General features: G+C 41.3%; 1 protein-coding gene across 4 annotated transcripts; it reads left to right on the top strand.

Annotated features, from left to right (window-relative positions):
- Positions 1–1,563: 1,563 nt before the first annotated feature.
- On the top strand, positions 1,564–19,531 carry INIP (INTS3 and NABP interacting protein). Of its 4 annotated transcripts, XM_047700554.1 has the most exons (7): positions 1,579–1,737; positions 1,818–1,926; positions 2,906–2,988; positions 11,699–11,742; positions 14,708–14,810; positions 17,157–17,247; positions 18,636–19,531. In XM_047700554.1, the coding sequence occupies exons 5-7, from the start codon at positions 14,773–14,775 to the stop codon at positions 18,729–18,731; spliced, it is 225 nt and encodes a 74-aa protein (XP_047556510.1). In that variant the 5' UTR covers positions 1,579–1,737; positions 1,818–1,926; positions 2,906–2,988; positions 11,699–11,742; positions 14,708–14,772; the 3' UTR covers positions 18,732–19,531. The 4 variants fall into 4 exon arrangements, with proteins under 4 accessions (XP_047556508.1, XP_047556510.1, XP_047556511.1 ...); XM_047700555.1 differs by lacking the exon at positions 1,818–1,926; XM_047700553.1 differs by lacking the exon at positions 11,699–11,742 and having other exon boundaries at positions 1,580–1,737; positions 18,636–19,530.
- Positions 19,532–24,900: the final 5,369 nt, after the last annotated feature.

Here is a 24,900-nt window from a genome sequence, read left to right as displayed (position 1 = left end):
GGGAGGTGAGTGGGGGATAGGCCAAATGGGGGACAGGCATTAAGGAGGGCACTTGTGATGAGCCCTGTGTGTTGTATGTAAGTGATGAATCACTAAATCCTACACTTGAAACTAATACTACCCTGTATGTTAACTGGAATTTAAATAAAAATTAAAAAAAACAACAACAAAGAAATCAGACTTAGACTGGAGCTTTCTTATGCCTTGGCTTCTGTATTGTCTAGTCAGATCACCTTAAACCAAAATATAATTTCATTAAGGTTTTGTCAGCCATATACATCCCAGTTGTCTTTTCAGTCAGCCCAGGATTCAAAAATACCTCTCTTTTTTTGTAAATATTTTATATTATTATTATTTAAGTAATCTCTACACCCAACATGGGGCTCAAACTCATGACCTGGAGATCAAGAGTCACATGCTCTTTCAACTGAGTTGACCAGGCACCCCTCAGGAAGGCCTCTTAATTGAAAAGCAGCCCTGGCCAATACTTTATATCTGTATTAAAGATGTCAACAAGACCTGGCCTCAAAGGAATTCCTTCCCGCAGAGTAGAGACAACGTGTGGATTCTAAGAATGTAGGCCTTAGCATCTGGCAAACATTCACTCCTTTGAAACTCAGCTTGCCACTTGACCTAAAGTAACTCAACATTTCTGAGCTTCATAGGTGAACATGTGACTATACATCATACATAAATCAGGAAATGACAGGACCGGAGCTGATGCACAAGAACCTAGCGTGCAGAAGCCACTCAATAAATGCTTGGTAGTGTTATGACTTCAGTCCTAGATCTGTGCACAACAAAATTGTGCATTTACAAACATTTACCACTGAGCAAATACCGATTATTAAGAACATATGTTCAAATTCTAGAAAATGTGCGTAACCGGGGTTACCGACCACAGAACAGGTGACGCACATCAGTACACCGTTACCTTTCAATGTAAATAAGTCGATCCATTGCACGGCAATCACGCATCAGTGAACCCACTAGAAGGGTCTTCGTGTTCTGAGATGTGACACAGCCATTTCTTGAATACATTATCGCACAGTAGCAAACATTTCTGCACGTTTTGTGCTTTTCTTATGTATAATTACACGAACTATTAAAAAAACAACAACAAAACAAATCCCTGGGATTTGAAGATGTGTGTGGCGCACAACCCCAGATAGTTGTTCAATCTCGAAAGCCTGCCCAGCCTGTGAAGTTTGGCCCTCTCCTCATCCCAGGGGAAGTGCATTCATTCCTATCGTCTCAGGCCCCGCCGGGCTGGAGACTTTTCTCTGAACCATAATGGCCTTGAAAAAAGGATAATTCGCGGTGCTAGGGACCCGGCTAGTGTCGACCCCGCCCCTGCCCGCCTAGTCAGCGGCAAGCATCTCCGCGCCCCGCCTGGGCCCGCCCCGCCTGGGCCCGCCCCACCCGGGCTCCGCCCCCAACAGCGCAGCCTGCATCTCCCATGCGCCTCTTCGGCTGCCACTCTTCGGAAAGGAAGTGGCCTTCTGCACGGGGCTGCAGTTAAAACACGGATCGCTGCGGGCAGCTGCCGCTGGACGCATGCGGGAGGTGGAACTTCCGCTCCCTCGCTGTACGTCAGGCAGGAGGCGGAAGCGCAGCGGGGGCGGGAAGGTTGTAGAGCCGCACGTTGGGCTCTGTTTGCAGGTCTCTAAGTGGTCGCGCCCCCTTTGAGAGAGCGATCGGACGGCGAGGAGGGTCCTGGGTGCTCTCTTGGCCCTGGTAAGTAGGAGCGCCTGACGGCGGCGGGGGAGGGAAGTGTGTGGTTCCGGCGCTGATCTGCTGCTGCTTTGTTGCCATAGGGTAGCCGCCTCCCCACCTTCCTCACTTCCCTTTCTCGGGATGCTGTCGGCCGCAGCCCCCGCCCAACCTGCGCTCCACGCCCTCCTGCAAGGACCCTTTGAGAAGCAGGTGCAGCTCTGTCACATCCCTGCTTTACGTTTCCGTTCACTAGATGGCCCTCTTTCCTCTTCTCCCAACCGGCTTGGCTCGCCCTGTGCTTCTGCAGGAGCACCTAAGGATATTTTGTTCAAAACCGAAATCTGTTTTCCAGCCCTTGTACTTTTCCCGGATTCCCCTAAAGGCATCCCTCATCACGCCAATAGAATCAGTTCCTCTCTGCTTCCGGAGCACTGTTTGCGCCTTTTAAAGAGCGCGTTTGTTAAACTCTTCAGTAGGATTGTTTGAATGAGAGTTTATTTTCCCGCTGGAACTCTGTGTCCCTTGAGAGGTAGGGTCTTCCTCATTTGCGATCTCCCCAAGGCCTGATACAAAACCCACAAAGTTGGGAAACTAACAGCCCAAAGTATTCTTACTAGCTTTGTGGCTTTGGGCACGGATCTTCCCATCTATAAAGTGGTGATAAGTAAAAGGATTTCAAGCATCTTACACAGTGTATGGTGCCGAGTATGTACTTGAATTCTAGGCGCATTTTCCTTTTTAGCTTTCGGTATACATAGTAGTTGCTGGATATATTTTTTAAGTGAATAAAGAAGGACCATAGAGGGATGTTTTGTTTGTTTGTTTGTTTGTTTGTTTTCCTGTCTAGCACTGGTTGTATTGATGCTGTCAGTTGGTTGATACATTGGTGGTGTTTGGTAAATACAATGTTACGTAATACATTGTAATATTAAAGACAGCAATGCTAAATGTTGGTATCAACATCTGCAAGAGTAAACATTGAACCTTAATGTTCTAATTAAATACTTGTGGGGCTTGCAGAATTTAAATTTGTGATTTAAGTCTGTACACTTTTCAGATGCATATTTCTGAAGAGATTAAAAAAAACTGAAAACGTTTCATTGTAGGGAAGCTAGCTGTTCCTGACAACTTTTAGTTTGTTACTAAAGTATGGTATATTTAATATATGTGTACACATATTTTTCTACAGGGGACTGTAAAGTGCTGACCAGTTGCCACTGAGCATAGCTGAAACAAAATAGGAAGATATGGCAGCAAACCCTTCCGGACAAGGTAATGCATGCTGGAACTTGTTATTACCAGGAACTTTTCCCCCATTTAATAAACATGTTTTAATAGAAAGTTAGGATAGGGCAGTTACTGTAGTCAGAATAAAAAATTAATAGCAAAGTAAAAACCCTGTATTTGAAGTAAGTTCAACATTATATCAGATATATAACATTCTTAATAGCTATTAATCCTATTTTTTAACTTGTGTTAAAATTATTCACACTGGAGGATATGTGCTATGGTGAGTGCTGCGAAGTGTGTAAGCCTGACGATTCACAGACGTGTACCCCTGGGGCAAATAATACATTATATGTTAATAAAAAATTGAAATTATTCACACCTGGGGCGCCTCAGTGGCTCAGATGGTTAAGCATCTGCCTTCAACTCAGGTGATGATTGCAGGGTTCCTAGGGTTGAACCCCACATCAGGCTCCCTGCTCAGCGGGGAGTCTGCTTCTCCCTCTCCTTCTGCCCCTTCCCCCTGCTTGTGCTGTCTCTCTCTCTCGATCTACTCTCTTTCTCTCTCAGATAAATAAGTAAAATTCTTAAAGAAAAAAAAAAAGGCCCCCCCAGGTGGCTCAGTTGGTTAAGCATCTGCTTTCAGCTCAGGTCATGATCCCGGGGTCCTGGGATGGAATCCCACTCCAGGCTCTTTGTTCAGCTCTGAGCCTGCTTCTCCCTCTGCCCCTCCCCCTACTCATGTAACACCCTCTCTCTCTCCCTCACTCTCTGACAGATAAATAAAATATTAAAAATAATAAAATAAAATAAAAAGATTATTCACATTGTAAATCTTAGGTCCTCCTCTGACATCTGTGTTCTCTTCTACTTGAAATCAGAACCACTTTTAAAGAGGTTATATTGGGTGCCTGGGTGGCTCAGTGGGTTGAAGCCTCTGCTTTCGCCTCAGGTTGTGATCCCGGGGTCTTGGGATCAAGTCCCAAGTTCGGGCTCTCTGCTCAGCGGGGAGACTGCTTCCCTTCCTCTCTCTCTCTGCCTACTTGTGATCTCTGTCTGTGAAATAAATAAATAACATGTTTAAAAAAATAAAATAAAGAGATTATATTGTCACCAGGCAATATTCATGACTTTATCTTCATTTGCTCTAGAAACTTTGATACACATAACCTCTGTTTAGAAGCTCTCTAAAGCATATCAGGTCAGAAACATCCTAGAGAAGTTTTTATTTAAAAATAAGTTTTATGGGACACTGAAAAAATTAAATTAAAAAAATACGTTTTAAAAAGTAAAATTTAATCTCCAGAAAGTATTAAATCCCACTTGGTAAGTTACGTCCTGTTTCAAAACTTGAAGCAAACCTCTATTTCCTTTCCCTATCAATTCTAAACTCGTTTGACCCATATTTTTTTTTTTTAAAGATTTTATTTATTTATTTGACAGAGAGATCACAAGCAGGCAGAGAGGCAGGCAGAGAGAGAGGAGGAAGCAGGCTTCCTGCTGAGCAGAGAGCCCGATGCCAGCTCCACCCCAGGACCCTGGGATCATGACCCGAGCCGAAGGCAGAGGCTTTAACCCACTGAGCCACCCAGGCACTCCTTGGAGCTGTTTTCTGTTGACTGCATTTTATTTATTTATTTATTTATTTATTTATTTATTTATTTTTTAGTGTGGGTCACCTTTTTCTTGCTATACTTAGTGTTTGGTTACTGGATAGTGGATATTACTAATATATTGTAGAAACTCTGGATTCTTTTGTATTGCTCTGAAATGTGGTTTTTGTTCTAGCAAATGCAAGCCTCGACTCACATTACAAACTCTTGTCTTCCTTGTTGGGCTCTAGCTGAAATCTCTGCTCAGTCTTTTCAGCTTCCGGTTGCTGCTTTATTGCTGGATCCCCCTGGGGTCTCCATGTGTAGTTTTAGCAGGAAACAGAAATGCTGGGTAGATTGTATAGGCACGCTTTGGACTTTACTCCTTCTGCCTTTCCCTTTTGGGTTCTCTGCCAGCCCTGAACTGTCCTCTGACAACTCAGAGCCAGTAAGGTGAGGCTATCCGAACTGTTTGTGGATCGAACAAAATGTCACAAATTCCCAAACTCAGGAATTGAGGTTTCTCCCTGATTTTGGTCAGTCTCTACTGCTTTCTAGTTATCTTATCTAGTTATCTTCTAGTTATCTAGTCTTTACTATTTTCTAGTTATCTTAATTCATAAGATGAATTTCTCATCTTTTGTCCAAAACTTATAATTATACTGTGACAGGGTTTTTCTAACCAAACTACTCTGCTACTACTGGAAGTTGGAAGTCTGCTGTTTCATTATATGTAAATCTATTTTAGTATATTAGTTACATTTAGGGCACACTAAAGGTTCATGAGCTTTATAGAAGTATAGTATTATGAAAAGCGAGCTATGGTGATCGTTGTAACTAGCTAATACCATTCTGTTCTTTCCAATAACCCTGTGTGATTTGTGTGCTCTGTGGATTAATCACAGGTCAACATTCGCTTCTGATCTTTGACCCATTCTTTTTGTGAAGTTATCAGATGAAAAATAATTTAATTTGAACCAAAATGAAAACAAAGAGACGTCTATTTTAGAGTGAAAATATGCTGCTAAAAATCACACAATGCGGGGCGCCTGGGTGGCTCAGTGGGTTAAGCCTCTGCCATCAGTTCGGATCATGATACCAGGGTCCTGGGATCGAGCCCCACGTCGGGCTCTCTGCCCCGCGGGGAGCCTGCCTCCACCTCTCTCTCTCTCTGCCTGCCTCTCTGCCTACTTGTGATCTCTGTCAAATAAATAAATAAAACCTTTAAAAAAAAACAAAACAAAACACTGTCAGTGGAAAATAAGGGTTAACTCACGGTTTCAAATCATCACGAACTAAAATGGTTTCATTAAAAGGTATGTATTATTTAATTTAAAGAAAAAAAATCACACAATGCCGTCCAGATGAAAATAAATTTTAAATTATCTATCTGTTTTAATAGCACAATAATTGAGATTTACAATTTGCTGGGTTTTTTTGTTTTGTTTTGTTTTGTTTTTTAGCATTTGCAATCAAACGCAATCTTTTTTAGGGTTGTCTTTGATTGGTCCATAAATATATCTGCTGTGAAACATCCTCCAATCTAAATAGAAGTGAATCGAGATTAGCCTTTGGCTTCTGTTGTTCTTTTCTCAGTGTTTTTTTTTTTTTTTTTTTTTTTGGTGTCCTGAGCTGCTATTAGGCACCAGCAGAGGGAGACCGTATCATGCTCTATAGAGTCCCAGTGAAAAATTTTAAATTCTAATTTGTTTGTCTCTGTCGCATTTTGCTTTCTATATTAAATTATTTCTGTACTCTTCATATGTATAGGAACTACTTAATACAGAGATTGAATGCCAGGTGCCATAATTATCTTACAACAATAGCTGAAAGGACCATGACTTAAAAAAGAAATCCTGATTTGTACACTGCAGTTTGTTAAGGTCCCTGGTGTAGGAGACCGAATCCCATTGTGTTCACTGAGCCCCACTAGCAGATCTAACAGTCTGTCATACTGTGGTAGCAATCAGAACTGCTAAATTTCATAAGCTCTTGGCACAGTTACTGAAGTCTCCTCCTTACCATCCATCGTAGTATGGAACATCTGGTTGGTTCTTAATAACGACCTGATTGATAAGTAACATTTTGAGAGTTTTAATATGTAGAGGCAGATTCTCAAAATGGAATTTGGCCAATGTACTATGTAAAGAATCTTTCATTACTTGTAAATATCAAGGTCTTATGATCGTGTGGTGGCACCTGATTTCAGACACAGAAACCTAGTGAAATACTGAGTAAGAAATGTGAATTATTTTCTTTGATTCTTTTATTTTCTAGTGATCTTAAAATGTTTGCAGGAATAACTCTAAGTCCTGAAGGTCAGGTGGTTGGAACTTTTGACTTGGGCCATTCTGGATGCTCTTAGGTGTGATTTCAGGGTACTGTGTGGGAGTGGGATGGCATAGCTCTTGGAGGTGTCTTGCTTGGCCTCAGGCCCAAATACTAAGTCTTACCCCAGGCCATCTATGGTGCAAAAGAAAAGCAAGGTATGCTACTTCTCAATTAAGATGTAAATTAAATGTAAATTAAAATTAATGCCGATGCATAAAAATAATTTAAAATTCTTATATTTGTCCTTTTTTTAAAGATTGCAAAGATGATGCAATTTGCAGTAGATTTTTTTTTAAAGATTTTATTTATTTATTTGACAGACAGAGATCACAAGGAGGCAGAGAGGCAGGCAGAGAGAGAGGAAGGGAAGCAGGCTCCCTGCTGAGCAGAGAACCCTATGCGGGGCTCCATCCCAGGACCCTGGGATCACGACCCGAGCCGAAGGCAGAGGCTTTAACTGCAGTAGATTTTTAAAGCTAGATTTCCTTTTGTTTCATTTTTAGCTGTGGAGGCAGAGTGCAGTATTTTTCTGGTGTGCTAGGAATGATCTGTAGGCCCCAGGCTGAATTAGGAATGAAACTGAGTTGAGGCAGAGTATGTTGTAAAGCACCTTCGGATCTTGTATATCGTTGGGAGAGAGCTTGAGATCCCTGGGCCCACTGAGACTGGCCTGGGAGGCCGGTCTATATGAGTGTAACCCTAGAAAGTTGCATGCTCATCAGCTGTATTCTTTGTAATGAAAAACTATTCACTGAAAGTGAGTTGGCACCATGGGGCTGAGAAGAGTCTAGTGATGTTAACTAACTAACAGTGATAGTGATGGCTAGTATTTATTAAGCACTTACCGCATGGCACACTGTATGCTAGATATTTTACTTTGATTTTCTGTACCTCATGTAATCACGCTTCCAAGTTGTTACTGTTTTCTCCACTGGTCCTGACTCCTGAGATAATTTCCCAATATGAAGTAGTAACTGGTAGTACTGATATGAGAAGTCAGATTGATTCTCTGCCCCAGTACCCTGTTCATTGCTTTTTCATACTGCACTTTAGCTGAGGGATTAGAACATTATAATTATGGGGCGCCTGGGTGGCTCAGTCATTAAACATCTGCCTTCGGCTCAGGTCATGACCCCAGGGTTCTGGGATCGACCCCTGTATCGGGCTCCGTGCTCTGCGGGAAGCCTGCTTCTCCCTAGCCCATTCCCCCTGCTTATGTTCCCTCTCTTGCTGTCTCTCTCTCTGTCAAATAAATATATAAACTTAAGAAAACATTTTAATTATAGCATCTAAGAGAAAAATTGGGAGCTCCAGAATAGAGGCAAAAGACTTCTTAATCTTTATATTTCTTCTGCATCTGTTATTAAGCAGAAAATCCTTGCAATGAAATGGACCTGGGAGTTTATCTGTAAGAGGAAAAGAAAAATGAGTGATAAGGAAAGGTCGGTTCGAGCAGAAGGTAACATCTTATTTAGCCGGTCCTGCAGAAGGGAAACCTTAAATGGGTAGAGGAAGTGGCAGCAGCTTGCACAAGGACTAAGTCCTTGAGGACTGAGAGAACTTGAAAACAGGGAGGCCACCTGACCAGACATTAGGGTTCATTCCTTTCCTTTGATATGTATTTTCAGTAAATTCCAAAAAGTAGCTAAGAGTTAAATAATTTTTTTTCAAGATTTTATTTATTAATTTATTTATGTGAGAGAGCATGAGCAGAGGGGCAGAGGGAGAAGCAGACTCCCTGCTGAGCAGGGAGCCCAACATGGAGCTTAGTCCCAGGACCCTGAGATCATGACCTGAGCTAAAGGCAGAGGCTTTTAACCCATTGAGCTACCCAGGGGCCCCAAGTTGAATAATTTTTCAGTCTCTCCAGATACAAGAAGTGTTTGCCATTAACAAGATACCAGAAAGATTAATTAATTGGTACTATTCAACTCACATTAACTTAGTAATGTTATATGCTTTTATTCTGCTAAGACAGACATCAGACAGTCTCCCCTGAATGAGGTTTGAGCTTTAACCACTGAACACATTACATACATTGTTGGGGAGTGTGGTAGGCAAAATGATCCCCCCCCCCCACCAAAGATGCTCACCTCATAATCCCCATGACTATGTTATACCTTCTCTGGCAGAAAGAATGTAACACATGTGACTAAGGTGAAGGGCCTTGAGATGGGAAGATTATCCTGGATTATCCAGGTGGGCCCATTTTAATCACAGGAGGCCTGAAAAGCAGCAAATTTTCTCCCTAGCTATGGTCAGAGAGATACAGTGTTGCTGGTTTGAAGGCAGAGAAAGGGTACCACGATCCAGGGAACTCAGGCAGCTTCTAGAAACTGGGAAAGGCAAGGAAACAGATTCTTCACCAGAAGCTCCAGAAGGAAATGCAGCCCCTTGATTTTAGCCAAGCAAGACCACTGAACTACAGAATTGTTAAGATAATAGATTTGTGTTGTTTTAAGAGACTAGTAAGTTTGTAGTAGTTTGTTACAGCAGCAATAGAGAAGTAGAAATAATTCACCATTTAACTATATGAGCCAAAAATCTAGGAGCCATCCACGACCCCTTCTTCACCACCCTTAACTTCATATTTACTCTTGTCCAAGTCTGTTGATTTAACTTCCTGAATAGCTCTTGGATCTGTTCCTATCTTTCCATTTCCCTGGTGGGTAACAACTTTTGTCGTCTCTAGGTTGTTCTACTATCATAGTCTCCTGTTTCCTCTTGTCTAGCCTGTTCTCAACACTGTAGCTACAGTGCTCTTGTGATAGGGGAAAGTGTTATTTCCCTGCCCCAACGAACTTATTTATTTGTCCTTGTGATTTCAGTTCAGGCATTACTTTCTCTGGAAGCCTTCACTGCTCCCCCTACTCCTAGGTCAGATTTATTCAACGTTGATTCCCACAGTAGTGGATTGTTATAAGTGCTTATAGAATTTTCTTTCTTTCTTCCAGACCACTCATCTTAGACTCTAAGTATACATTCATTGCAGTAATTATTTGATCATCTCTATCCTCAGTGGACTGTTTGAGAACCAGGAGAGCTAGAATCATGTCCAACTTTGGCTCATCATGTGTATCCTTAGAACCTATCTAGTGCCTGTATATGATGAATGCACAATAAATATATGTTGATTCAGTAAATAACTTAAAACATGTTAAACTAATAGTGTCACAGTGACTTTTCTTTAATACTAAACAGGTATCTTAAGTATGACACGTTGAATTAATATATAGTTGTGACAAATATATAGCCTGTAGGATAACCACTTGAAAGGATTTGAATAATATTTTAGAACAATTTTCATTCTTTAGCTTTAGATTTTTTTCCAATAAAAAGAATTCCAGTTAGTGCTTATTTAAGTGTGGTAGAGCTATTCATGTAAAGTGATTTTCAGCTGTTAGGTTTTAAATGCAATTTGATGTGATGCCAGTTCCTCAGGAATCTTTTTAGTGACAAAAAAAAAATGTGTGGGAGTTATATGTTTCTATGAATGGATGAAGAAACGAAAATATATATGATTGTGAATGGAGATAGGATTACAATTCTAAAAGTAGAAGTATTTTAGAGTGTGCTGCTTTATTCTAAGATAATCTTATTAGGAAAAAGGTTAACTATAAAGGAATATTAAGTACTGTACGTGAGATATATCTTTAACACCCTCATGCTTCTGAGAACGTAAAAGATGTGTAGCTATGATATATGTAAAAGAATGTAAAAGTCAAATGTTAAATTATGGCAAGAGAGATTTAAAAAAAAAACTTGTGTAGTGAGTGTAATAAAAAAAATTAAATGTTATGTATTGATGTCCTAGTTAGAGTTCGTTTGTATAAACCCTGAAAGTGGGAGAATCTTACTGTAGAATATTACGCTTCGTATAACCGGATAGATTATCTAGTTTGTGCCTTAAGTTTCAAATTCGAAAGCTATTATTATTTCCTAAGTGCTATCTGTTGACTTTTAGATACTTTTATAACGTAAACATTTTGTGCAAAACAGACATATAAAATAATAATGTATTTTTTAAAAAATCAAGAGGGAAGCATAGATTTCAGGAGCATTAGACAAGATCAGAAAATAAGCGCCCAGAAGACCTGCCCATACCCTTTCTCTGTAAAGTAGTTTTTGTGGCTCTCAGCTGTCTGTAGATATACGTTTAAGGTCTGGAATATTATGCAAAAGATAATTTTGTGTGGTTAGACTGAGGAAAAGGAGTTGAGAAGGGAGGTTATTTTTGAGACATTCAGGACATGAAATTCATATGACTCGGTGATTGGGTAGATGTGGGTAGTAAGGGGGAGGGGTTATAAGGATAAAACTTGGGTTTCTGGGTGGGAGTATGGGCAATAAGTGAGATACAGAGACAGGCGTCATCCCATCTTTACCAGGGAGGCAAGGCTATGGGCTAGTCCACTCCAGTGACCCCTTGTTTAAATACTTCAGTGAGTTCTTTAAAGTCCAAGGGAATCTCATGCATGGAGAAAAATACTCATCACTGCTCATAATTTAATTACTGGTATATTAAGCCTATACTCATCTAATAAAGTGACTTCTAAAATAAAAATTTTTAAACATTTAGAATTGATTATAAGCTTATTTTGATAAATTCTCTGTAACAGTTTAAATTAGAATTATAATTAATGATTATGTAATACTTTGTAATGATTGCAAAATTAGTACACTTAAATCTATTTAAAATTATTAATCCATAGGCTTAATTAATTTACTCTTTCTGTACTTGTTTTTTATGTCTTCTGGGGTTATAATAATCTTCCCAGATTCTTATTTTTGTACTTTCCCAGCATTATAGTAATCTTTCTATACCTTCCTAGGGTTACAGTAATCTTACCACTACCAAAACAAAACAAAATTTCAGGTAAGTCAAGATTTAGTGTTTTTTGATAAGTTTGATTCTCAGCCAAAACACAAGATTTGGCTATGCCTTTAAAGATGATTTAAAAGCTGTGCTGGTGTGCATTGGGTCCCTTCTATCATTAAACTTGACCTGCTGAGTTAATGGGATTTCTTTTAGCTCATGCCTACCTCATAGATTTTTAGTTTCTCACAACCTGGAGTTAGCCCCTAAATGAAATACTACTGTGTTCTGTTTTCATTATGAATTGCCCTTTTCTGGTAGCTTTACTGCCAAGATTTAATGCATTTCATCTCCCAAGAGGTCAGGGAGCATTAGGTCTTACAGTTCGCTCTCTTTGGGAATTTCACTAACTCATCCAGTTAGAACTCACAGTCTCTGCTTGGTCTTTGTGTGACATGGCTGCTCATCACCACTGGGGCTCCTTTTAAATGGTGTGTGTGTGCTTGTGTGTGTGTGAGCGCACGTGTGTGAGAACCTGTGCTGAATCCACCTCTCTCATTCTTGGTCCCACACCTGCCTTTTCTGGAAGTGTTTGGCTTGGCCCCAGTTTCCTGTATCTACCCCTTCCTCCGTGTACCCAAACAAAAAAGTATACAGCTGTACTTTATAAACAGACATACACTTAATAGGAGAAATAAATCCCTAAATGTTAACACTAACCTAATTATTAATTGTAATTATTACAGCTGACCTAATTATTAATGATAATCATTATTATTTTCATCAACTTCTTTACAACTATTTTTTTTTTTTAAAGATTTTATTTATTTGTCAGAGAGAGAGGAGAGCGAGCGAGCACAGGCAGACAGAATGGCAGGCAGAGGCAGAGGGAGAAGCAGGCTCCCTGATGAGCAAGGAGCCCAATGTGGGACTCGATCCCAGGACGCTGGGATCATGACCTGAGCCGAAGGCAGCTGCTTAACCAACTGAGCCACCCAGGTGTCCCACAACTATATTTTTATGTTTTAACTTTCCCTTTTGTATCTTATTATGGAGTCATGGCTTATCATTGACTCCATTTGTTCCATTGAGCTATAATTATTATTCTCTTTTTAATGTTCCAGTTGTGACAGCCTGGCTAACCTCAGATTCACTTCTTTATTCTTTTTTTTTTTTAAGCATTTTATTTATTTATTGATAGGGAGGGAGAGGGCATGAATGGGGGAAATGGCAGAGGGAGAGGGAAAAACAGACTCCCCACTAAACAGGGAGCCCAATATCGGACTTAATCCCAGGACCCTGAGATCATGGACCTGAGCTGAAGGCAGACGCTTAACCGACTGAGCCACTCAGGTGCCTGACTTCTTCGTTCTTTCAGCACTACCCTGGATATTTAAAAAACAACAAAAAAAACCCCTCCATGCTTTCTGACAAGATGTTCCAGGCACATTTGTTTTCTTTTCTTTTCCTTTTTTTTTTCTTGCACTAAAACATGCAACTAGTTCTTTCCCTACAAAGTTCCTTTTCACAGAGGATAGACATTAAAAAAACAACAACAACATAGGAAAGCTTCAACGCATTGAAAAGCTCAGTTGTGCTTGTATTCGTCTGAACATTATTGATCAGATTATCTTCATGTAGTCTTTTTAATGATTTGTACATACAATTTCTATGTATATACATTTTTTTTTTACTGATAGTGACCCTAAAATATTATTTGCGAACAAATTAATCTTGAGAGAAATGCTTATTTCTGTAAATAGCACATCAGTACTTTTGAGTGTGGTTATGTATTTTGCTCATCACATAATTTAGACACTATCAGATTTCAAATCTACAGTACCTCTAAATTCCTACAAAGATGGAACTACATAATTATCTTCTAAGAACACATTAGCCTCTTCTGAGAAGTGGAAAAAAGTCTTGTCCTATAGTTAGGAATACACCTAGTGGTGTAACTTGCTTTATATACACGCATCTTCATATATACAAATGGGAGAGTGCTGCTTTCCCTTGGAAAGCATTCTTCACTTTACAGAGAACTCACTTTGGGTTTATTTCCCAGCCTTTTATCTTTCCATTTGCTTTCTTTTAAATTAGGGATCAAACTCGAATGCCCACAGGCGTATATACAAATCTCATAAGGACTGTAATAAGGTAGAGAGTGCCCGGTGTCTTTTTAATGTGATAAAATAGTGATGATTATTTCTTTGTTCTGGTTAATTTTTACCATGGGGGTATCCAGATCCCTTGTTGCTGGTGCTTGAGATGTTTCAAGAGAAGCAAGAAATCTGAGGATTTTATTGACATTTTTTCAATGTTTACATGTTGGCATTTAATTCAGATTTTATTTAGTTAATTAATGTTAGAGAGAGCACATGGCGGGGGGCGGAGGGAGAGAATCTCAAGCAAACTCCCCACTGAGCGTGATGCCAGACATGTTGGGCTCCATCTCATGACCCTGAGATCATGACCTGAGCTCCAGTCGAGAGGATGCTTAACCAGCTGAGCCACCCAGGTGCCCCTAATTCAGATTTTAAAACCTAGTTGGGGGTGCTCCTGGGCCAGGACTTTGCATCCTCTGCTCTAGACCTTATGAAATTTGAAGATCAAAATCAAGCCCAGTATTAAGTACTTGATAAAGAATACACATTTTTGTGTCCCATCTGTTACGCTCCATTTCTTTCTCAGAACTCCTGTATAGTCAGTTGCACTTCTTTGACTTGTTCCTTGAAAGACTGTGTCATTTCTGAATGAAAGCAATTGAGAAAAAGAAATATTGTTTGGATCTGAGCATGTCTGTTGCTGTTTTCCTCCTGAAAACCTTGGTGGTTACAGTTCTGTGCTGGTAAAGTCGCTGGGAAGCAGTAGGAAAACGGTGTAACCATCTAGGGGAACTACTCACGAGTGGGTTCATTATCTTGTTAGAGAATAGAATTTGCTTGCTGGGTTTTTAGACAGCCTGGGTTTATAAAAATAGCTCTAAAATGTTTTTATCTCTCTCTCCTCCCCCACCCTTTTTTAGGTTTTCAAAACAAAAACAGAGTTGCAATCTTGGCAGAACTGGACAAAGAGAAGAGAAAATTACTAATGCAAAACCAATCGTCAACTAATCATCCTGGGGCGAGGTATTGAAGAAGAATGTGTTTTTTATATTCAGTGATATCAAAAAGATCTTGGACAAAATACTTCAAGTTGGTTGGCACATGTTTGTCTCTGTAACACTGCAATTTACATGTTACGCTTGTTTCTTAGATTTGAAAAAATTAGACAAATTGGTTAGATCGTAACTATTTCATTTCTAACTGGAATACTTATGGTCCCCAGAGTACTTTTTAAAAAAGAAAAGGTTTTGTATGGTTTTTGTTTGTTGCTGAAATTGTCAGCATCCCACTTTTTAAGCAGTCTGCAAAGCAGGTAAAATATAGGTGGCTTCATCTTTATTTGAGTTCAGTTTCTGCCTTCTTCCATCGCATTTAGCCACTGCCCTTGCCTTGCCCCTCTTTTTCAGCCAGACCTCCTGGAAGTGCTGTCTGTCCTTATCTTTACTTTCTCACTTACTGACTCCACAGCATACTCCATTCTGACTTGAGAGCCCCTCTCTCCCTTCCTAAGAATAGGTGCCCGCCTCAGTCACTTGCAAGCTCATGGTACCTAAATCTGGTAGAATGAGGGCCTTCTCTTTTTAGACATCTTAGCGTTGACACCACTGGTCACTCCGTCCTTCTTAAAATACTTCATTTCCTCAGCTTCCACTGGCTCAGTGTCACATGGTCTTGGTTTCTTTTGCAAACATGTCTCCACTGCCTGTCTCATGAATGTCCATGCCCCTGAGTTTGGTCCTACAGCCAGTTTCCTGTCTCCGCAGAGCTTTTAACTGGGCAGGTGCCTCCACTTGCACACCCTGTTATTTATGTGCTGATAACTTTTGTCTAGTCTTTTCTCCCGACTCCCAAACTGCCTCTTGGGTAGCTCCACCCCGATGTCCCTTAGGCATTCCAAACTTCGTGTGTCCCAGGCTGAACTCCTCTTCCCTTCCTGTGCTCTCCCTAACCACTTATTGTTCTTGGGTTTCTTGTCTTGGAGAGTGGCACTGATCTACTAGTTCTCAGCGTCAGAAGTGTGGACTTCATTTATTATTCCCTTTCGTGTCCATCTCCAAGCAGTTGCCATTCTCTTACGTGAATAGTTTGAAACATGTCTCAGATCTGCCTGTTTTTCTTCATGGCTACTGATGCCACCCTCGTCCTGGCCCCTCTCATTTCTTGCCTCCTTGGCGATGGCTGCTTCCTCCCTGAGTTTCCCGTCATCTTCAATCCTCCTGAATATATTTATCACTTGTGTCAGAATGTTTTAATCTGGAAGTAACAGAAACCAAGAAAGTCAGCGTACACATGAGGATGTATGTTTCGCAGGAGCGTGAAGAGCTGGGGGTTCCAGATCGGCTTAGTGCAGTGGCTGACAGTATGAGCCGTGCTCCAGCCTCTCCCCAGCCTTCCTTTCTGCCTTTCTCTGTGGGCCAGTAGCTACCTAATGGTCCAGATATGACTGCCATAGTCTCAGCTTCACGTTATGCTGAGCCACCTATAGAGGCCAAAGCCAGAAAGATGCCTGTCCTACATTCCTTTTTAAGAGTCTCAGAAGCTTTCCTGCAGACTGCCCATCAAGTCTAGTTGCCCAGAATTGTGTATCTCTTTCCCTTGCCTAAACCAGAAACCAACAAGGAGAATGGCATTGTCTTAAACCTGTCAGAGTTCATTCCCTGAGGGATGAGCCTGGCCAGCCCTGAAGCATGGGACCACCAGTAACTGAAGGAAGTTTGGATTCCATTAGCAAGGAGATAGGGAGACCAATAGCTGTTGAGGAGGTGACCAGCACAGTCTGCTTAGCAGTGGTCTTTCGGAGTCGTTGTGTGGTACTTGTGATCATGTCACTCCTCTATATTAAACTCTCTGGTAGCCTCTCTTCACTGTGAGGATAAGGTCTACATTTCTTAATTTATTTCACAAGCCTTTTGATACCCTGGCACCTGCCTTTCTCTCCTGTGTCATTTTCTGCCAACCCACTTCACCCCTTTTCAACCCTGACCTCCAGTCCTGTGGAGCCGTTCATTTCTTCAGACACACCAAGGTCTTCGGCCTGGGCTTGTTCGCATGCTGTACCTTCTGCTTCACAGTGCTTCCCTCTTCATCATAAATGTAACCTGTGACAGAATGGAGTACCTCAAAGCAGTTTGAAAGTAGGGGACCTTAGATCATCCCAAAGAATAACCAAAAATAGAGGTAATTTGAAGCTCCAGTAAATAATGGGCTTTCTTCATATAAATTAATATAAACAGTGGGAGAAGGGAAAAAAAAAAGACTTATTCCGGAAGGCCTTTTTTTTTTTTAATCGCTATAAAGAACGTATAATGAAAAATGTGATTCAGAAGTAGGAAGTACTTAAACGGCAGATAACTAAGATTCCCATTTTAGCATCGCACTCTCGAGACCCTCTCTTAATAAGGACTTCCGGGACCACGCCGAGCAGCAGCATATCGCCGCCCAGCAAAAGGCAGCTCTGCAGGTGAGCAAAGGGTGACTGACATTCATGTCTCATTGGGAATTCCTGGGTCTTGGAAGCCAGCACAATTCCTATTTTGTATTTCGGCGGGGCGACATCAATAAAAACGTTCCACACATCACTGCAGTGGTTTTTCTGATGATCAGTCATGCCCAAAGGATTTGAAGGACCAATACAGCAGTTATGAAAGTATCTTTTATGGTTCTGACATGGTCATGATTGATTCGGTGCTGTACCTGGCAAGGGGTGCTTGCCTACAGTTAGGATATTTGGATGGACAGAATGATCTTAAAGCTGAACTGGATAGTTTAATAGTACATACATATTTTTTTTTTCAAATTTGTCATGCTGTTACACCCCTGGATAATCTTTTTTTTTTTTTTTTTAAAGATTTTATTTATTTATTTGAGAGAGAGACAGTGAGAGAGAGCATGAGCTAGGAGAAGGTCAGAGGGAGAAGCAGACTCCCCATGGAGCTGGGAGCCTGATGTGGGACTCGATCCCGGGATTCCGGGATCATGACCTGAGCCGAAGGCAGTCGTCCAACCAACTGAGCCACCCAGGTGTCCCACACCCCTGGATAATCTTACCGGTTTATTGTTGTTTGGATTCTCTTGTTAATGGTCAGCATACCTGTTACTCAGGAAGTGCTTAAAGCCTAACTCTTACCATAGGAATGTGATCATCTATCAGTTTAAAAAAAATACTGTTCTTCATAGGAATAAACAATTTTAGTATTACAGTGATCTTGGATAGTTTGACTAACGTTCCCAGAGAGCTTGAACAAGCCATCATTACCTATGCTTTTAAACCTTAGAGCCTCAGAATTGGAAGAGACAAAAGATCTTCTCACATAAAGCAACCTAAAAACAGTTTTTCTTTCTCTAGCGACAGAAGGAGGTCCTGGTGGTCTTCTGTTACTTACATTTCAACATTCTCTACAAAATGTTGGGATCTTAATCACCAGTAATCAGCTCCCTTGCCCACCCTCCTCTCTTTCTCAAGCTCCTACTTTGTTGATCAAAGGCAAATTTGGGAGATCTTCGTTGCAAGTTTTCCCCACTCCAAGGAACAAAGTAATTCATGTCTTTAACTCATTATTGACTTTAGAGAATCACGGGGGACAGAGTGGTCTGATAAATGAGTGCCTGGTGCAGCTTGTTAATAGAAATTCTTTATTACTGTCCATCTCCTGTGTATTTAAACAAAATTAGCAGCGGCAGAACTGATTTTTAAAATAAATTTGGTCTTAAACAGTCAGAAAGGACAAGTAGTTTTAATGCCTTGGTTAGAAAATTGTGATTTCTAATAGTTTAACTGCCTTTTTTTTTCTTTTCTTTTCTTTTCTTTTTTTCTTTTCTTTTTTTTTTTTTTTGGTAACTCTTCCCTAGCACGCACACGCACACTCATCTGGATACTTCATAACTCAAGACTCTGCCTTTGGGAACCTCATTCTTCCTGTCTTACCTCGCCTTGACCCAGAATGAAGAAAAGATTTGTCAAAAGTGACTATAATATTAGATGCCAAAGCTACTATCATTTAGTGCTATACGAACTGTGACTTTCAGAATTTTGGTGAACTTCTATACTTTTTTGCTTCTTTAAAAGAAAGGCATGTGTATGTCGAAGCAGAAAAGGAGGGTCACCAGGAGGATGAGAGTTTTGGAAGCTGTATTATCTAAGGAACTGATGATGCTACTTGTGACTGTTTTGGAACACAGTTTGATTTTTGAACCCAAATCAGACTCTGAATTGGATGGTCACATAAATTCACCCCCCACCCCCCAACTAGGTGGATTGAATATATCATTGTCCGCTGTAGACTTTCATGAATAGTACTTAACTTTAAAGAAATGAGGGTGCTTTTAAAAATGTGAACCAGTAGGCTTAAATGATTTACATTCATATTTGCTGTTTATAGAATTGCTATCAGTGTACCTTTTGTGTTTATAGTCAACTTGTCATTCTTAAATATTCTTTAACTCATGACTAACTCCTTTATTCTCCATTTTCAAAGAAAATCTAAGAGTAAGTTACCAACCAGTCTTAAACATCTTTTATAAACCTATGCTACTATAAATTATGTGACTAAATGTGATTAAAAACAATGATAAGAAATGTGATTTAAAAATTTGTACGTCCTCTTATTATTTAGTGTTAGTACGCGTATGGTGTGCCCACATTTTATTGTCCATTTTTGTTCTAATTAAAAACAGATTTGGGGCACCTGGGTGGCTCAGTGGGTTAAAGCCTCTGCCTTCAGCCCAGGTCGTGGTCTCAGGGTCCTGGGATCGAGCCCCGCATCAGGCTCTCTGCTCAGCGGGGAGCCTGCTTCTCTCTCTCTCTCTCTCTCTCTCTCTTTGCCTGCCTCTCTACCTACTTGTGATCTTTGTCTGTCAAATAAATAAATAAAATCTTAAAAAAAAAACATATACAAATTGAGCCCCTTTTTAATTACTTTAAGGAGTTAGGTTAAGCAAGTTTCTCAATATGACACAGAACCTGGAGTGCTTATTTAAGTATGCAGTCCCTCCTACCTTACCCCAGTCCTAGAGAATTAGAATCTCTAATTCAAAACAAAGTCTGAAAAACCTGGGTAAGGAATTCAATTTTCCTTATAGCTCTCTATCTATCTCACAGATATATAAACTCATAGATTTCTTTGTTCTAAAACTTAGCTAAAATTAGCTAAAATCTACATTTTTTGACCTTTAAAAGGGTTGAAATTATATTTTATACTATGTCACAGATATAGTACTTTATATAACTATTTGTAATTGACCTCATATTAGCCTTGAGTCCCCATCATCTCCAGTGGTAGGATAAAATTTAAACTTAAAATTCCAGTTTGGGTCAATATTTAATTGAAGTTCATCTCCCTTTTCAAAGAGTTTCTTTCCTTCCTTCCCTAGATATTTGCACCAACTGCACAGCCCGAGGTTAACCCAAACTAATTAAAGCAGGAGTGGAGAATTCTAGACTTGGCCGTGCCATTTACATTCTTTCTCTTGAGAATTTGAACTGATTTTCTGCATTTGGGTGAGGTGACAGCCATTGCCATTGTAAGAGTCACATCACAGCAAAGGTGTCCTTACTCCCTGGGGCTGAGGAGGTCCCCAGGGGCCTCCGGCTCCTGTCCTGCCTCAGGTCCCTCCAGCGCTTCCTTGGGCCTTCTACAGTGGCCCTCACTTTCTTGAATTATTTTGACAGTGTCTCTTCTATGCAACACATGGTTCTATATCTATCTTCTGATGCCGAGGAGATAAACCATTGGGATTGTATACTTTTTATACTATTGAAACCTCTACCTAGTGCGTGATGTTTATGACCTAGGTAAAGAGGTCTTTGTTTCCAGTGGTGTCTTTTCTAATCTCTTAGCCTTTTAAATAGATACTGTTAAATCCTGCAGTCCTGGCTCGGAAGCCCTTCCTCCCGCCCCTCTGCTGTGAGTCCCTTACAAATTCAGGTCAGTTCCATACGTGTTTGTGCGTACGCACTCTGTAAAGCACCGGAGTATGGAGGGAAGGTGAGAAAGAGGAGACCTGCTCTGAAGGAGGTCACAGTGGAGAGGAGCCTGTTGTGGGACAGCAGAAATGACAAAGGAAGACAGAGTGCAGCACGCCACAGAAGAGGCACCCAGACCATTCCCCAGTCTAGATGGGCCTGGAAGTATTGGTAGGGTTTCACCTGGAAGGGCAGGAAGATCTGCTCCAGGCAAAGGTCATGGTCTCACAATCAAAGAAAAGGAGGGACTAAGACCGCTGGGAGGACTGCGGAGCCGACTAGAAAGCAGCGCACTAGTCAGAAGCCCCGAGGGGAAACTTTGGTGTTGCTGCCCCCTGACTGGAGGGGAATGGGGGGTAACTCATTTCACCTCTCTTGGCATGTCAGTCTGTCTCGCCTGTAAAGTAGGAGCAGCACACAGCCTGTTTTATAAATTGTCTAGACCGGTATTTCTCAAAGTGCACGCCTCAGCTCGTTACTGAAATGAGAAGCCAACCTAATGGTTTAACGGAGTGTGACCAGAATTTTTTTTTTTTTTAATAGGAAGCATGAGAGTTACATGGCATGTTGTAATGGGTTTTGTTTCATGAATTTTCTGTTTTTGTGTGTTTGTCTTTTACTTACTTTCTTTGTTGTGTGTTGTCCCAGTACATAAGGTCTTTGAGGCCATGATTTGTGTTTCTTCCCCCCTTCCTTTTTGTTCATGACTGTATTCTGCTTAGACTAGTATTTGGCATATGGAAGGTGAACCAGTACATGCTTAGTGAAGGAATGAATGAGTATATATGACCTGGGTCATGATGGAAAGGGCATTTTTTTTTTTTACTGTGAGTCACGGCAAAACAAAGTTGTGAAAGACTCTGCTCAATAATATGATGGGGCGCTTGGGTGGCTCAGTTGGTGAAGCGTCCAACTTTTGGTTTCAGCTCAGGTCATGCTCTCAGGGTTGTGAGATCAAGCCCCACGTCAGACTTTGCACTCAGCATGGAATCTGCTTGAGATTCTCTCTATTCCTCCAATATAATAATAATATATATTTTATATATATATATATATATATGTATATAATATATATATTATATAATAATAATAATAATAATACAGATGACAGTACTTTGTATGATTCTGGAATTGAAACTAAAATGACTCAGTAATTCCAAAGAGAGATCTTGTTTCCCCTGAGCAATCTATAAAATGTCTCATTAAGTTGTCTCAGATCTTTCCTTCACTTTAGCAGTGGAAACTCAGCCTTTCTATGAGTTTATGGCCCACTGAGGCAAGGGTTTTGCCAAATACAGTTACACCGAAAACAGAAGATCAACCTAGAGAACGTCAAGTCATCGGTAGAGCTTCACACCACTAACCAGCGTCCCACCAGCCGGCACGAGTCCCATTTGTACACCAGCTCAGCTAGTGCTTACTGCACTTGATCTTAGCCAAAAGGCCAAGAAGCGATCAGCTAGTGCTTACTGAACGCTGTTCTTCACCTCTGTATGCACAGTGGACACAGTTATTTTTGAAATGAGCAAATACAGAATGAGGAGGAGGAGGAAAACTGTCCTCAACCTGAGAATCTAGAATGGATAAGACAAGCCCGCTAGTAGATAACACTGGTTGCCCCTTATCAGTGAGAAGATGAGCCTGGATAGACCAGTGGAGCCTACAACAGAACAAGCATTTGAGGGGCACCTGGCTGGCTCAGTTGGGGGAGCATCTGACTCTTGATTTCAGGGTCATGAGTTTGAGCCCCACATTGGACGTACAGGTTACTGAAATAGAACTTTATTTTTAAAAAAAGAAGAAGCAAAAAAATTAAAAGAAGCAGCATTTGAACTTGGCTTCTGAGAGATCTCAGCCAGGAAAGCTAGGAGAGCAAAGGTGAAGGCAAAGGAAAAGCCTGCACAAAGGCAGAGCACACTGGGGCCATCACGAAGCACAAAAAGTCCATTTGGGTAAGTGTGTATACTGTGATCATTAGAAATGAGGCCAAGGCACTGAGATGCTCGTCTTTCCAAAGAAGCTAAGGCCACTTCATCCACCCACTAGCACGGCAGCTAGTGCCCCCACCACGGCCTCCGTCTCGGAGCCTGCCTGCGCATCCTGCACAGTGATAAGCTGACAGTCAGTGAAGAGAAGATCGATGCCTTCATTAAAGTGGGGTGTGTGTTGGGGGAGGGGGGTCAGTGTTAAACCTTTCTGGCCCAGTTTGCTTGCAAAGGTCCTGGCCAAAGTCTACATCAGAAGCCTCAACAGCAGTGCAGGGGCTGAGGGACCCACCCCTCTGCCCCTGGAGAAGAAAGTGGGAGCAAGACTCTGCAGAGTCTGCTGATGACGTGGGCTTTGGTCTTTTTGACTACACTTTTCTGTAACCTGTTCAATAAAAAGCTGAATGCCCCCCTCCTTTTTTGAGATATATTTTTAAAATTCATTCATTCAGTCATCCATTCATTAAAGTGATCTCTAGACCCAACGTGGGGCTCATTTTGTTTTGTTTTGGTTTGAAGGGGGGATGGGACATGGCGGTCCAGGTAAATTTTGGCACAGCCAGTGTACAGAACATGGCATTTTTCAGACCATCGGAATGGGTTCAGGATTGGACATGTTAACCAAATTCAACCCAAATGAGACTCCAGGAGAGATTTGCTGGGCTTAGGGCAAAGCCATGTTCTCACCTTTGGGAATGCTAACAAGAGGGAGTCTTTCTGTATGGATGTATAAAAGGAAATACCAATGTTTATATTTACATGTAATTCGTATAGTGACCGTGAGATGAAACCAGTCTTAGAATGAAGCCACTGACATAAAAGGAGTAGGAGAGAAATAGAAAGAAACTGGGTCCTTGAGGACATCATTGGGTTGCTGAGTCAAACAATCCCTAAAATATGCTACCTTTCTCCAGAATTTCCAGGTATGGGAGGTAATCCTTATTTTTGTTTAAGCCAATTTAAAGTAGGTTTTCTGTCACTTGCTACCTAAGTACCCTCAAGTGAGGTGCGCTGACTCGGTGACTCAGACTTAGCCACACACCGCACAGGTAGGCAGTAGGGAAGCAGATCTCAAACCCACGTCTTCTCATATCCACGCGGTGCCGCCTCTGTTCCCTGCCTTATGCTCGTCTTCATCGTCACCAAAGCTAGTTGCCTGTGTGTGCCCACCTTTGCAGTTCAGTCTCCTGCCCTGTCCCTGCTGACCTTAACCCTTCCATGCCATGTCCCTTCTCTATTACCCTGCCGTGATCTGTGGAACTTGTTTCAACCACCAAAATATATCTATGCTTTCCATCTGTTTCTCGGTCCCTGTTTTGTCTCCCTCCCCACCTCACTGATACCTGGCTTTCTCTCGAGGTCTGCAGGCATCTTGTGCTTCAGGAGGAAGCAGCTCCTGGGTTCATACCTCTGTTGTATGCTGTAGGTCCAGCTAGTTTCTGGCTCACTCATTGCTAGAACTCCAGAATATTGCTTTAACTTCATTTTAAAATTCACTTCTTAAAACCAACAAAGAGACTGCTAACTATGGAGAACAAACTGCTGGTTACCAGAAGGGAGGTGGGTGGGGAGATGGGTTAGACAGGTGTTGGGGATTAAGGAGGGCCCTTGTGCGGAGCACCGGGTGACATATTCAAGTGTTGAATCACTACACTGTACACCTGAAGCTAACGCTATACTGTATGTTAACTGGAATTTAAATAAAAACCTAAATTGACTTCTTAAAAATGCATGTCCCCTCCCCCCTTAAAAAAGTCATGCCAGGGGCTCCTGGGTGGCTCAGTGGGTTAAAGCCTCTGCCTTCAGCTCAGGTTATGATTCTGGGTCCTGGGATCGAGCCCCACATCCGGCTCTCTGCTCAGCAGGGAGCCTACTTCCTCCTCTCTCTCTCTGCCTGCCTCTCTGCCTACTTGTGATCTCTGTTTGTCAAATAAATAAATAAAATCTTAAAAAAAAAAAAAAGTCATGCCATGCAAGGTCCTTGACAATATGTCTGGGCACTCCCTCACAGTCCTTAAGGACCTTGACTCCTTCTTCACAGTCTTCATCTCCTCTGCATTTCTTGGCTGTTACCCTGAGGACATCGACAGCCTCCTCAGGATGAACTAACACCCGAGTCCACTTGGTCAAATCCAGCTGGCAGCCTCCATCCCTAGTCTTAGGTGAA

This window comes from Lutra lutra, chromosome 13 (assembly GCF_902655055.1).
Source record: "Lutra lutra chromosome 13, mLutLut1.2, whole genome shotgun sequence".
Taxonomy (NCBI): Eukaryota; Metazoa; Chordata; class Mammalia; order Carnivora; family Mustelidae; genus Lutra; species Lutra lutra.
The sequence above is the reverse complement of the archived record's forward strand: the minus strand, read 5'-3'. Positions and strand labels throughout refer to the sequence as shown.

Excerpts from the sequence above, each read along its gene's own strand:
- INIP (XM_047700553.1), top strand. The coding sequence starts at position 2,964 with ATGGCAGCAAACCCTTCCGGACAAG. Across the intron at positions 2,989-14,707 it reads AGCAAACCCTTCCGGACAAG|GTTTTCAAAACAAAAACAGA; the intron begins GTAATGCATGCT and ends ACCCTTTTTTAG. Across the intron at positions 14,811-17,156 it reads ACTAATCATCCTGGGGCGAG|CATCGCACTCTCGAGACCCT; the intron begins GTATTGAAGAAG and ends TTCCCATTTTAG.